We start from the raw sequence: 14491 nt of genomic DNA, 5'->3' as shown, positions 1-14491 counted from the left end.
TTTGACTATTCTCTTACAACCTCCATCGGTTCTTTGTTTTGATTATTCTCTTACAACCACCATTGGTTCTTTGTTTTGACTATTCTCTTACAACCACCATCGGTTCTTTGTTTTGACTATTCTCTTACAACCACCATCGGTTCTTTGTTTTGATTATTCTCTTACAACCACCATCGGTTCTTTGTTTTGACTATTCTCTTACAACCACCATCGGTTCTTTGTTTTGATTATTCTCTCACAACCACCATCGGTTCTTTGTTTTGATTATTCTCTTACAACCACCATCGGTTCGCGTAGCTTCACTCACAACTTTTCTTTCCGCCATGTTTAGAATACAGTGGAACAATTCCCCCTTTCCCCGATTTAAGTCTTCCATCTTTTATTGTCATACTTTCTCAGGTTTTCTGTCTCTCTCTGTCTGTCTGTCTCTCTCTTTCTCTCTCTCTGTCTGTCTGTCTCTCTCTTTCTCTCTGTCTGTCTCTCTTTCTAAATTTAAAAAAAACATTTACGTTTGTTTGGGTCTGGTTTTGTTTTATATGACTTTGTGAGTCCAATATTTTTTATGTTTATACTCGACCATTATTTTGATGTTTTATTAGTTTAATACTTTGATGAGGTATGTGCGCAGTCTTTGCTTTTGTTTACAATTATTTTCTGTATATGTTCCAAGGACAGGTTGGAAGATTAGGCTAAGCCTAAAACCTTTATCCTTATGTAATAAAGTTCTGAGTTCTGAGTTCTGTCTGTCTGTCTCTGTCTGTCTGTCTGTCTGTCTGTCTCTGTCTGTCTGTCTGTCTGTCTGTCTGTCTGTCTGTCTGTCTCTTTCTGTCAGCGGTTTGGAAGGGCGACATGCTTTTCTCGCATCTTCTGTGTTGACCACACTGTGTTGAGTCGCCACAAACCCATGAACGATATATTCCAACTTCATCATATTTTGTTTAAACAAAACTGTCTATGTCTATATCGTGACATATATGTATAATATCTGGCATCATATTTCTATCTGTCAAGGTGAAAGCTATACATTTATTGAAAGCGAATGTGCGTCTCTACTTGTGTTTGAAAGTAACGTATCACCACTTGGTACATGGTGTTTCGCTCTTCACAGGAACGCTCTTCTCAGGTCGGACACATGGCATTGCTTTTTAACTCAGCAGCTTCTTCAATCACTTTCTTGTCATGGGGTTGAGCTACAGCGTGAGGTAGTTACGTTCTTCAAGGCTCTTTCCTTGCGAGAACCTAACCATATATGTTTATGTGCTGCCTTGCATTCCATAACCATCCTCAGATAATATAAATGAGTCCAAAGGGCAATGACACGGAGTCTGGGGGTTCAGGTCGAGTGTGGCTACTGCTCAGTCACAAACCTCGTACAGTTGAAGCAATCTTCGTAATATAATTTTTGTTTAAAGCGTAAAATTCAAACCACTCCATCTGCATACTGGAAACTCTGTAACATTATCATCCCACGTCTGAAGCTAATGTGCACCAAATATGAATTAATGACCATCATGACCATCGTGACCATCATGACCATCATGACCATCATGACCATCATGACCATGTCAATTTGCAATATGAATTATTAGATGGCTGTGTCAGTAGGTCAGTGGTTATAACCAGAATATAAATAAGTATAGATAGAATATAAATAAGTATAGATAGAATATAAATAAGTATAGATACAATATAAATGTAAATACGAGGGTTGGTTGATAGATTAATCAAAGTTTGCCATACATGATACTACACCTGTCCATGTCGGCAGTGAGGGGAATGACATGATAGGTTTGGCGTGTTGTTGCAACAGAATTGTTACACAAGACACTGGTCAACAGCTGGCCATACAGCTACTGCGTAGATATAGACGTGTGTGTGTGTGTGTGTGTGTGTGTGTGTGTGTGTGTGTGTGTGTGTGTGTGTGTGTGTGTGTGTGTGTGTGTGTGTAGGTGGTTTGTCAACAAAGTGAAGGTATACATCGATGATGATGTGTGAGTGTGTGTGTGTGTGTGTGTGTGTGTGTGTGTGTGTGTGTACGTGTGTGCGTGCATGCGTGCATGTGTGTGTGTGTGTGTGTGTGTGTGTGTGTGCAATATGCACAGATTAAACAAGGTGTGATGTAGGTCAGTGAGCGGGCAGGTAGTATGTATGTTGAATGAAGCCATGTCGGCTGTGGGTACGTGGGTGTCATGCACGTGTAATAAAGCAGACCGGGGATTGGCATTAACATGATGCAGGCAGTGAGACGAATAGGGATAGTCACTGGGAGGGCAAGTACACTGCTAGCAAACTAAGCACAATTACTTAGATTACATTGCTGTCTCCTGATATATCCCTTGATGTGGCACAACAACAACAAACAAACAAACACTTACACAAACAAACAAGCAAAACAACGTTAAACAAACAAGCAAACATTAAACAAACAAACACACAAACAAACAAACAAGCAAAAAACGTTAAACAAACAAACAGACATTAAACAAACAAACACTCAAACAAACAAACAAGCAAGCAAACAAACAAACAAACAAACATTAAACAAACAAGCAAGCAAACAAACAAACAAACATTAAACAAACAACCAACCAAACAAACAACCAAACAAACAACTAAAGGTAAAGGAAGCTACCGTTGTAATGATAGCATGTACTTAGCACGTGCTGTTTGCAATTCGGTTAATCCATTCGCTGTTTGTGCCAGACACCTTCCACCTGTTACCTGTCACGACACGACACGACACGACACAACACAACACAACGCAACGCAACGCAAACACAACACAACACAACACATCACAACACCATACAACACAATGTGAGACCAAGCGAGACAACACAACGACACGACACGACACGACACGACACAGCGCAACCCAACACAAGACAGGGTACGTTGATTAATCCACCATTGTTCAGGAAACAACCGGCGTTCATTCAAAACTTGCGCGGCTAGAGTGTTCGCCGAACCAACGTACGTTGGAACGCCATTCAGTCGCTGGTAAGAATGAGTGAGGGTGAAACGTGTCGTGTGCTGCTCGCCTGAAGAACGCCATTCAGTCGCTGGTAAGAATGAGTGAGGGTGAAACGTGTCGTGTGCTACTCGCCTGAAGAACGCCATTCAGTCGCTGGTAAGAATGAGTGAGGGTGAAACAAGTCATCATCACCCTCTATGGCGGTAAGGTCAGTTGTTAAAGGTAGACTCCTTAACAAGTCACCATCACCCTCAATGGCGGTAAGGTCAGTTGCTAAAGGTAGACTCCTTAACAAGTCACCGTCACCCTCATTGGCGGTAAGGTCAGTTGTTAAAGGTAGACTCCTTAACAAGTCACCATCACCCTCAATGGTGGTGAGGTCAGTTGCTAAAGGTAGACTCCCCAACAAGTCATCATCACCCTCTATGGCGGTAAGGTCAGTTGTTAAAGGTAGACTCCTTAACAAGTCACAATCACCCTCAATGGCGGTAAGGTCAGTTGTTAAAGGTAGACTCCTTAACAAGTCACCATCACCCTCAATGGCGGTAAGGTCAGTTGCTAAAGGTAGACTCCTCAACAAGTCATCATCACCCTCATTGGCGGTAAGGTCAGTTGTTAAAGGTAGACTCCTTAACAAGTCACCATCACCCTCAATGGTGGTGAGGTCAGTTGCTAAAGGTAGACTCCCCAACAAGTCATCATCACCCTCAATGGCGGTAAGGTCAGTTGCTAAAGGTAGACTCCTTAACAAGTCATCATCACCCTCAATGGCGGTAAGTTCAGTTGCTAAAGGTAGACTCCCCAACAAGTCATCATCACCCTCAATGGCGGTAAGGTCAGTTGCTAAAGGTAGACTCTTCAACAAGTCATCATCACCCTCAATGGCGGTAAGGTCAGTTGCTAAAGGTAGACTCTTCAACAAGTCACCATCACCCTCAATGGCGGTAAGGTCAGCTGTTAAAGGTAGACTCCTCAACAAGTCATCATCACCCTCAATGGCGGTAAGGTCAGTTGCTAAAGGTAGACTCCTCAACAAGTCATCATCACCCTCAATGGCGGTAAGGTCAGTTGCTAAAGGTAGACTCCTTAACAAGTCATCATCACCCTCAATGGCGGTAAGGTCAGTTGTTAAAGGTAGACTCCTCAACAAGTCATCATCACCCTCATTGGCGGTAAGGTCAGTTGTTAAAGGTAGACTCCTTAACAAGTCACCATCACCCTCAATGGCGGTAAGTTCAGTTGCTAAAGGTAGACTCCTCTACAAGTCATCATCATCCTCAATGGCGGTAAGTTCAGTTGCTAAAGGTAGACTCCCCAACAAGTCATCATCACCCTCAATGGCGGTAAGGTCAGTTGCTAAAGGTAGACTCCTCAACAAGTCATCATCACCCTCAATGGCGGTAAGTTCAGTTGCTAAAGGTAGACTCCTCAACAAGTCATCATCACCCTCAATGGCGGTAAGTTCAGTTGCTAAAGGTAGACTCCTCTACAAGTCACCATCACCCTCAATGGCGGTAAGGTCAGTTGCTAAAGGTAGACTCCTCAACAAGTCATCATCACCCTCAATGGCGGTAAGGTCAGTTGCTAAAGGTAGACTCCTTAACAAGTCATCATCACCCTCAATGGCGGTAAGTTCAGTTGCTAAAGGTAGACTCCTCAACAAGTCATCATCACCCTCAATGGCGGTAAGGTCAGTTGCTAAAGGTAGACTCTTCAACAAGTCATCATCACCCTCAATGGCGGTAAGGTCAGTTGTTAAAAGTAGACTCCTCTCCATGAAGGCGGTTGGGCCTAAAAGCACACTCCTCCCTTAACTGTTATAATGGGAAGGACTGTGCTTCAATATCTTAAATCGGGCCAGGCTTTACTTGAGGTAAGACGGTCTCTTAACCTGGGAGCCAGGCTTTACTTGAGGTCAGACCGTCTCTCAACCTGGAAGCCAGGCTTTACTTGAGGTAAGACGGTCTCTCAACCTGGAAGTCAGGCTTTGCTTTACTTGAGGTCAGACCGTCTCTCAACCTGGAAGCCAGGCTTTACTTGAGGTCAGACCGTCTCTCAACCTGGAAGCCAGGCTTTACTTGATGTCAGACCGTCTCTCAACCAGGAAGCCAGGCTTTACTTGAGGTAAGACGGTCTCTCAACCTGGCAGCCAGGCTTTACTTGAGGTAAGACGGTCTCTCAACCTTGAAGCCAGGCTTTACTTGAGGTAAGACGGTCTCTCAACCTGGCAGCCAGGCTTTACTTGAGGTAAGACGGTCTCTCAACTTGGAAGCCAGGCTTTACTTGAGGTCAGACCGTCTCTCAACCTTGAAGCCAGGCTTTACTTGAGGTCAGACGGTCTCTTGACCTGGAAGCTAGGCTTTACTTGAGGTCAGACGGTCTCTCAACCTGGAAGCCAGGCTTTACTTGAGGTAAGACGGTCTCTCAACCTTGAAGCCAGGCTTTACTTGAGGTAAGACGGTCTCTCAACCTGGCAGCCAGGCTTTACTTGAGGTCAGACCGTCTCTCAACCTGGAAGCCAGGCTTTACTTGAGGTCAGACCGTCTCTCAACCTTGGAGCCAGGCTTTACTTGAGGTCACACGGTCTCTCAACCGGGGAGCCAGGCTTTACTTGAGGTCAGACCGTCTCTCAACCTGGAAGCCAGGCTTTACTTGAGGTCAGACCGTCTCTCAACCTGGAAGCCAGGCTTTACTTGAGGTCAGACCGTCTCTCAACCTGGAAGCCAGGCTTTACTTGAGGTCAGACGGTCTCTCAACCTGGCAGCCAGACTTTACTTGAGGTCAGACCGTCTCTCAACCTGGAAGCCAGGCTTTACTTGAGGTCAGACCGTCTCTTAACCTGGAAGCCAGGCTTTACTTGAGGTCAGACCGTCTCTCAACCTTGGAGCCAGGCTTTACTTGAGGTTAGACGGTCTCTCAACCTGGAAGCCAGGCTTTACTTGAGGTCAGACGGTCTCTCAACCTGGCAGCCAGGCTTTACTTGAGGTTAGACCGTCTCTCAACCGGGGAGCCAGGCTTTACTTGAGGTTAGACGGTCTCTCAACCTGGAAGCCAGGCTTTACTTGAAGTAAGACGGTCTCTCAACCTGGAAGCCAGCCTTTACTTGAGGTAAGACGGTCTCTCAACCTGGAAGCCAGGCTTTACTTGAAGTCAGACCGTCTCTCAACCTGGGAGCCAGGCTTTACTTGAGGTCAGACCGTCTCTCAACCTTGGAGCCAGGCTTTACTTGAGGTCAGACCGTCTCTCAACCTTGGAGCCAGGCTTTACTTGAGGCCAGACCATCTCTCAACCTGGAAGCCAGGCTTTACTTGAGGTAAGACGGTCTCTCAACCTGGAAGCCAGGCTTTACTTGAGGTAAGACGGTCTCTCAACCTGGAAGCCAGGCTTTACTTGAGGTCAGACGGTCTCTCAACCTGGGAGCCAGGCTTTACTTGAGGTTAGACGGTCTCTCAACCTGAAAGCCAGGCTTTACTTGAGGTCAGACGGTCCCTCAACCTGGAAGCCAGGCTCTACTTGAGGTAAGACGGTCTCTCAACCTGGAAGCCAGGCTTTACTTGAGGTCAGACGGTTTCTCAACCTGGGAGCCAGGCTTTACTTGAGGTCAGACGGTCTCTCAACCTGGAAGCCAGGATTTACTTGAGGTCAGACGGTCTCCCAACCTGGGAGCCAGGCTTTACTTGAGGTAAGACGGTCTCTCAACCAGGAAGCCAGGCTTTACTTGAGGTAAGACGGTCTCTCAACCAGGAAGCCAGGCTTTACTTGAGGTAAGACGGTCTCTCAACCTGGGAGCCAGGCTTTACTTGAGGTCAGACGGTCTCTCAACCTGGAAGCCAGGCTTTACTTGAGGTCAGACGGTCTCTCAACCTGGGAGCCAGGCTTTACTTGAGGTCAGACGGTCTCTCAACCGGGGAGCCAGGCTTTACTTGAGGTTAGACGGTCTCTCAACCTGGAAGTCAGGCTTTACTTGAGGTCAGACGGTCTCTCAACCTGGAAGCCAGGCTTTACTTGAGGTCACACGGTCTCTCAACCGGGGAGCCAGGCTTTACTTGAGGTCAGACGGTCTCTCAACCTGGAAGCCAGGTTTTACGTGAGGTCAGACGGTCTCTCAACCTGGGAGCCAGGCTTTACTTGAGGTCAGATGGTCTCTCAACCTGGAAGCCAGGCTTTACTTGAGGTCAGACGGTCTCTCAACCTGGAAGCCAGGCTTTACTTGAGGTCAGACGGTCTCTCAACCTGGAAGCCAGGCTTTACTTGAGGTCAGACGGTCTCTCAACCTGGAAGCCAGGCTTTACTTGAGGTCAGACCGTCTCTCAACCTGGAAGCCAGGCTTTACTTGAGGTAAGACGGTCTCTCAACCTGGAAGCCAGACTTTACTTGAGGTCAGACGGTCTCTCGACCTGGAAGCCAGGCTTTACTTGAGGTCAGACAGTCTCTGGACCTGGGAGTCAGGCTTTACTTGAGGTCAGACGGTCTCTGGACCTGGAAGCCAGGCTTTACTTGAGGTCAGACGGTCTCTGGACCTGGGAGTCAGGCTTTACTTGAGGTCAGACGGTCTCTGGACCTGATGTTGAACGTTAGCAGTCTATCTGCTTTTGGATGTCTTTGATACATCATAACTTTGTCCCCGTAACTCCATTGCGAAACACACCCTGCTAGCCTTAACCCTTGAGGCATCTTTGTTGTGAGCCAGCAACCCTGGACCCGGGTATTCATTGTCTCATCATCACTCGTAATTGTCCTGTGTATGTGGTTCGTGAATGTATTGTATTGTAATTGACGGGCGCAGGTGCGTGGTGGTAAGACGTCGGTCTCTTAATCGGAATGGTCGTGAGTTCGAATCCCGGCCCCGGCCGCGGCCGCCTGGTGGGTTAAGGGTGGAGATATTTTCTGATCTCCCAGGTCAACTTATGGGCAGACCTGCCAGTGCCTTATCCCCCTCCGTGTGTACACGCAAGCACAAGACCAAGGGCGCACGGAAAAGATCCTGTAATCCATGTCAGAGTTCGGTGGGTTATAGAAACACGAAATTCCCAGCATGCCTCCCCCGAAATCGGCGTAGGCTGCCTGAATGGCGGGGTAAAAACGGGCATACACGTAAAAACTCACCCGTGCTAACACATGAGTGAACGTGGGAGTTTCAGCCCATGAACAAAGAAGAAGAAGAAGAAGTATTGTAATTAATCAAAAGTTTCAATCATTCATCATCTCATTATCATTTGAAACTGTGCTCTAAAATCGAGTAGTTTAGGTGTTTGTGAATGTATTGTTTCTGTCATTTAATCAAATGTTTCAATTATGAATCTCTGCTATAAATAACTATCACGCCAATGGCATTCTTGGTAGTATGGAACGCACTCAATTAACATGATGATTATTGACATTAACATGAGAATTATTGACATTAACATGAGAATTATTGACATTAACATGAAAATTATTGACATTAACATGAGAATTATTGACAGTAAAATATGCATACGTTCTGAACCCTTTGTCTCGAGCGCCTGGAACTTCCATTCGTAAGGTCAAAGTTCTTTAGCAATAACCTACTCTGTCTGAGTGATTAGTCGCCAGTTATTGAAAACTAAAAAATGCTTTGTAGAAAAATGCTTTGCTCTGGTTTATTACAAGTTCAAGGCCAAGGCTGTGGCTCCAAAACTGTTCTAGCAATGAAAACGAATGCATTGATAAAGCCTATCTCCTTAACATGTTCAATAGTCACGTTTATCGGTATTTATTGTTTAGCAGTGTTGCATTGTACAAAAGCACGTCACATCAGGGGGTAAAATCACAGTAGAACACAGCTGGAAGCACACAAGCAGAGATCAAAACAAAATAAAAGTAAAATCGAAACATGTCTAAGATCTTATATGTGCAGTAGGTCTCTGCAAAATTGTCTTTAGATTTCAGGTCTTTCTAGACTACGACATGCATTGAGGATTGCACGATGTGTAAGCTATTCGGCATTCCCTTTGACATGCATTAAGGATTGCACGATGTGCAAGCTATAAGGCATTCCCTTTGACATGCATTGAGGATTGCACGATGTGCAAGCTATAAGGCATTCCCTTTGACATGCATTGAGGATTGCACGATGTGTAAGCTATAAGGCATTCCCTTTGACATGCATTGAGGATTGCACGATGTGCAAGCTATAAGGCATTCCCTTTGACATGCATTGAGGATTGCACGATGTGTAAGCTATAAGGCATTCCCTTTGACATGCATTGAGGATTGCACGATGTGTAAGCTATAAGGCATTCCCTTTGACATGCATTGAGGATTGCACGATGTGCAAGCTATAAGGCATTCCCTTTGACATGCATTGAGGATTGCACGATGTGTAAGCTATAAGGCATTCCCTTTGACATGCATTGAGGATTGCACGATGTGCAAGCTATAAGGCGTTCCCTTTTGAAATGTTTACAAGGCGGTGTTGTTGAAATAAGGGTGGGATTTAGTAGAACTAGAAGCTCATGCACCGCACCCCTCACACACCCACTTCTTAGGTGTTTAGCAAAAAGGGTGTGTGTGTGTGTATGTGTGTGTGTGTGTGTGTGGGGGGGGGGGCTGCCAAGACGTGTTGCAGACACCTAAGTAACCGCAGAAGGTTAGTAGATAATAAGTTCAACAAAAAGAACAGTAACATTTCAAAACCATTTCATAAACGAGATAACAATGAAAATGTACTCACCAGTACCGGAAACACGTGACGAACAATGTACTCACCAGTACCGGAAACACGTGACGAACAATGTACTCACCAGTACCGGAAACACGTGACGAACAATAACAACAAGCACATCTCGTTCTTCTCGCCTGCAGTCTCTTCTTCCTATTCAAAAACATTTCAGTGACAAACAATAATAATAATGATAATAAATGAGCATTTATATAGCGCAACATCATAACTTTACAATTATGCTCTTTGCGCTTGACACATTTAAAATTAAAACACAGTTATACAAGCATTTACATCTACATTCATAGTCAACAACACTTAATTAAAAGCATACACCATCAAACATACATTACAAAAAGTTCTTCCACTAACTAAGTAATAAAACATGAATAAAATAGGTAGTGAAAACAAGGAAATACCAGCTGAATACCCTTAATCAAACAAAACATGTTATCAACAATACTGGAAACAGCCCTAGATGTTTATATACATTATCACATTATCAGTATAGAGAGAGAAAGAGAGGTCAAAACAAAACATGTTATCAACAATACTGAAAACAGCCCTAGATGTTTATATACATTATCACATTATCAGTATAGAGAGAGAAAGAGAGGTCAAAACAAAACATGTTATCAACAATACTGGAAACAGCCCTAGATGTTTATATACATTATCACATTATCAGTATAGAGAGAGAAAGAGAGGTCAAAACAAAACATGTTATCAACAATACTGAAAACAGCCCTAGATGTTTATATACATTATCACATTATCAGTATAGAGAGAGAAAGAGAGGTCAAAACAAAACATGTTATCAACAATACTGGAAACAGCCCTAGATGTTTATATACATTATCACATTATCAGTATAGAGAGAGAAAGAGAGGTCAAAACAAAACATGTTATCAACAATACTGGAAACAGCCCTAGATGTTTATATACATTATCACATTATCAGTATAGAGAGAGAAAGAGAGGTCAAAACAAAAGAAGAACAAAAACACACATAAAACATTAACATAAAACATTAACATAAAACATTAACATAAAACATTAACATAAAACATTAACATAAAACATTAACATAAAACATTAACATAAAACAGTAACATATCCGTCCCAGGTGACATGAGTGCTGTGCCAGTGTTCGTATGTTTTCGTGAACAAGTTTCCCTTAAAAAAAACACCACTAAACAACAACAAAAAAACACTATTTAAAGGCACAGTAAGCCTCCCGTAAACCATCACAGATACTGTTAGTCTTTTACACACAGTACAAACACCCTTTCATTTAAACACTCATAGCTTGAGAACATCCTAGGTGCCCTCCGTAAAGAGCGAGCAATTTTCAAAGAATTTATTTTTGAACCCGTGTGATCCAGTTTCCCTTTTTCACAATGCTGTCGTCAGTTTGTAATTCGCTGTGAGCTTATCTGCAATAGCACGTTATTATGTACCTCTGACTGTGCACGAAACAAACGGCTGTGGTTCACAAGAACTCTAGCGATGGCTTTTGACTGTTCAGAGGAACTGGCGATATACATAAACCGTCGTCTGCTACGAGAACCACGACCTTGCGTGACCCTGCTTCCGGGCTTTTCTTTTTTCAAACTTTGAAAACTTCGAATTGTACTGATCTTGTCTTGATGAAACAAAGAATTCTTTTATGATTTAAGAATGTTTGTGTAACAAGCTGTCAATTTATTATTAAGATTTTAAAAGTTAGGTCTAGCGCCAAAACGCACCACGGTCCGATTGTCTGATCAGACAATCCGCAAAATTAATTCTTTGAAAATTGCTCGCTCTTTACGTAGGGCACCTAGGATGTTCCCGTTCGGTGAGCGTTCAAATGGAAGGGTGTTTGTATTGTGTGTAAAAGCCTGACAGTATCTGTGGTGGTTTACGGGAGGCCAACTGTGCCTTTAATTGAAGTTCTCAAGAAAGTAACGCAACTACAAATAACAGCAATACTACTCTCGCGCCGTTTTGAAATGTCAAAGTTGAGGTGAAACCAGTGATGCATTGTGTGTTTCATCAATACTTTCTAGCACCATGTAGTAATATACGTAGCACCATGTAGTAATATACCTAGCACAATGTAGTAATATACGTAGCATCATGTAGTAATATACGTAGCACCATGTAGTGATATACGTTTCTTAATGTTTATTTTGCTAAGTCTCTATTTCTCCTAGTGTTCATTTTGCTTAGTTCAATTGAACACAAAGTGTTTACCACGTGCTACTTTTTGCCAGTAAAGTTACGTGCTATGTCAAAAACAACACCAACAAAAATGATTTTTGCTTCGTATTCATTTCGCTTTGTGTTTATTTTGCTTATTGTGTTTATTTTGTTTTGTTGCTCAGTTCTTATTTTGATTAGTGTTTATTTTGCGTAGTGTTTATGTAGCTTAGTGTTTATGTAACCTAGTGTTTATTTTGCTTAGTGTTTATGTAACTTAGTCTTTATTTTGCTTAGTGTTTATGTTGCGTAGTGTTTATTTTGATTAGTGTTTATGTAACTTAGTCTTTATGTTACTTAGTCTTTATGTAACTTAGTCTTTATTTTGCTTCAACAGAATTTCGTGTCCTATGAGTTTGACGTTTTATCTTGATGCTTTAAAAAGTTGTTTAGTCAAAAAGGAACTTGATCTGACCTGAAATCATCACGTTGCTATATATAAAGAACGACAACATCCGTGGAAAATGAAGCTGCAAGATCTGACGTTATAAACTATTTCCAACCTTTGTCGTGTCCAATTTCCGCTGTTTGTGGCTTCGTCGAAAAGTCGCGATGATACCGACAAAATGACAATGCGAAATGTCAAGTTTCTTCTGTAAAATTAACACGATCTTTATGTTCATTTTTCAATCAGAAATTTAACGCAGAGGTTCCGAACGGCACAGATACAAAAAGAGATTTTTTTTAGTACACAGACAAAACATCAATTATAACTTTTTTCGTGATATTTTCGTTGTATAAAAGATAACAGTTTGTGTGTGTGTGTGTGTTTGGGAGGGGGGTGTGTTTGTGTGTGCGTGTGCGTGTGTGCGTGTGTGTGTGTGTGTGTGTGTGTGTGTGTGTGTGTGTGTGTGTGTGTGTGTGTGTGTGTGTGTGTGTGTGTGATAATTGTGTGTATACCTACACAGCAACACAACATCTAAATTATTTTGTAAAAAGCCACCAAGACAAATATTCACGATCTCGCAAACTCACAACCTTTTGATCTATCACCAAACATTAATTTTATCATAATCAATCAACGTTAAAGCACTCTCATTCGACTGACCCATACATTACCGGTTGGTGATTGGTTAGTGGAAAGTAGGTCAGTAGCGCGAGCGGCTCGCGCTGTGACGTAACACAGCGTGCACGCGACAGCAGAGGGGCCTGGCGCAACTCTAGTGGTTCGTGCTGAAAGGGGGGGGGGGGGGGGGGTGTGTCTGTGGGACGAACTTGAAAAGAAGGAAATCAAGCACACGGTGGGTGTCTCAACCGCGAGCCATGGGAAGGCCGACTCAGCAAATCGCGGACGACCAACGTGCAAAGTCAGCGCATAAAGAGAGGGGGTGGGGGCGACATACAACCCTCGCCAGCCAATGAGATGTCTGATATAATGAATATATCCACCACCCATCCACCGTCTCTCCCGTGCCTACCATTCTAGGCGGAGCTCTGCGGCTAAACGAGTGTTCAGCTAACTCGGAGAGGAGGGACGAGGGAGGGGGGATGTCTGAGTTTAGCCATCAGCTTTCTTCTTTTTTCTTTTTTTGGATTTTATTTTTACATCGTTGCAAATCGAGGTCACAAAATGTCTGGGAAACTGCGCAGTGCAACCAACAGCAAAAGGGGTCAAACTGACCCATCCTGTCAAACTGACCCATCCTGTCAAACTGACCCATCCTGTCAAACTGACCCATCCTGTCAAACGAACCCATCCTGTCAAATTGACCCATCCTGTCAAACTGACCCATCCTGTCAAACTGACCCATCCTGTCAAACGAACCCATCCTGTCAAACTGACCCATCCTGTCAAACTGACCCATCCTGTCAAACTGACCCATCCTGTCAAACGGACCCATCCTGTCAAACGAACCCATCCTGTCAAACTGACCCATCCTGTCAAACGGACCCATCCTGTCAAACTGACCCATCCTGTCAAACGAACCCATCCTGTCAAACTGACCCATCCTGTCAAACTGACCCATCCTGTCAAACTGACCCATCCTGTCAAACTGACCCATCCTGTCAAACTAACCCATCCTGGCGAGCTGAGACAAGTGTTACCTTTTTCGTTTATGTGTGTACGTGTGTGTGTGTGCGCGTGTGTGTGCGCATTTACACAAATACATATATATGAATAATCCCCCTCTACGCCTCTCTCTCTCTCTCTCTCTCTCTCTCTCTCTCTCTCTCTCTCTCTCTCTCTCTCTCTCTCTCTCTCTCTCTCTCTCTCAAAAACGATGTTGCCACGCTTTGGCAAGCCATAAATGAAGTGTTAGGTAAATCCCAAAGAAGAAATAGCCGATTAATTAGCGCCATTTCTCCTGACGAATTCAATGAGCACTTTCTGTGTTTGGCTGATCGATTGAAACAATCTAAAAATGTAAATGAAGACGTCGAGGGTGGGGACTCCCTGCTGTTTAGATTAAACGAATTTTGTATTTATAAATTGAAATCACAAGATTCATTCTTTATCCCAACTCTTGCCGTACATGAAGTTGGAACATTTATAGAAAACCTTCAGAATAATAAATCCATGGGGCCTGACAAAATCCTCCCGTCGTTGCTTGAATTAGCCCAACTGTACATAGTGGAATCCCTAACGTATG

The 14491-nt window shown here is 43.5% G+C and overlaps 2 protein-coding genes across 2 annotated transcripts in view; one reads left to right on the top strand and one right to left on the bottom strand.

Moving 5' to 3' along the window:
* The window catches only part of LOC138970263 (spermatogenesis-associated protein 31H1-like), a 12361-nt gene extending 9458 nt beyond the window's left edge, over positions 1-2903 (top strand). The window contains exon 2 of the mRNA XM_070342759.1: positions 2704-2903. Within this exon, the coding sequence (XP_070198860.1) occupies positions 2704-2903 (200 nt within the window). The remainder of the gene's footprint in view (positions 1-2703) is intronic.
* A 5846-nt stretch (positions 2904-8749) lies between these two features.
* On the bottom strand, positions 8750-13903 carry LOC138970262 (major royal jelly protein 5-like). The gene is made up of 2 exons (XM_070342758.1): positions 13522-13903; positions 8750-8778 (listed from the first exon to the last, which is right to left on the bottom strand). The coding sequence occupies exons 1-2, from the start codon at positions 13901-13903 to the stop codon at positions 8750-8752; spliced, it is 411 nt and encodes a 136-aa protein (XP_070198859.1).
* Between the last annotated feature and the right edge of the window lie 588 nt (positions 13904-14491).

The sequence above is a fragment of the Littorina saxatilis genome, linkage group LG7 (assembly GCF_037325665.1).
Source record: "Littorina saxatilis isolate snail1 linkage group LG7, US_GU_Lsax_2.0, whole genome shotgun sequence".
NCBI lineage: Eukaryota > Metazoa > Mollusca > Gastropoda > Littorinimorpha > Littorinidae > Littorina > Littorina saxatilis.
The sequence above is the reverse complement of the archived record's forward strand: the minus strand, read 5'-3'. Positions and strand labels throughout refer to the sequence as shown.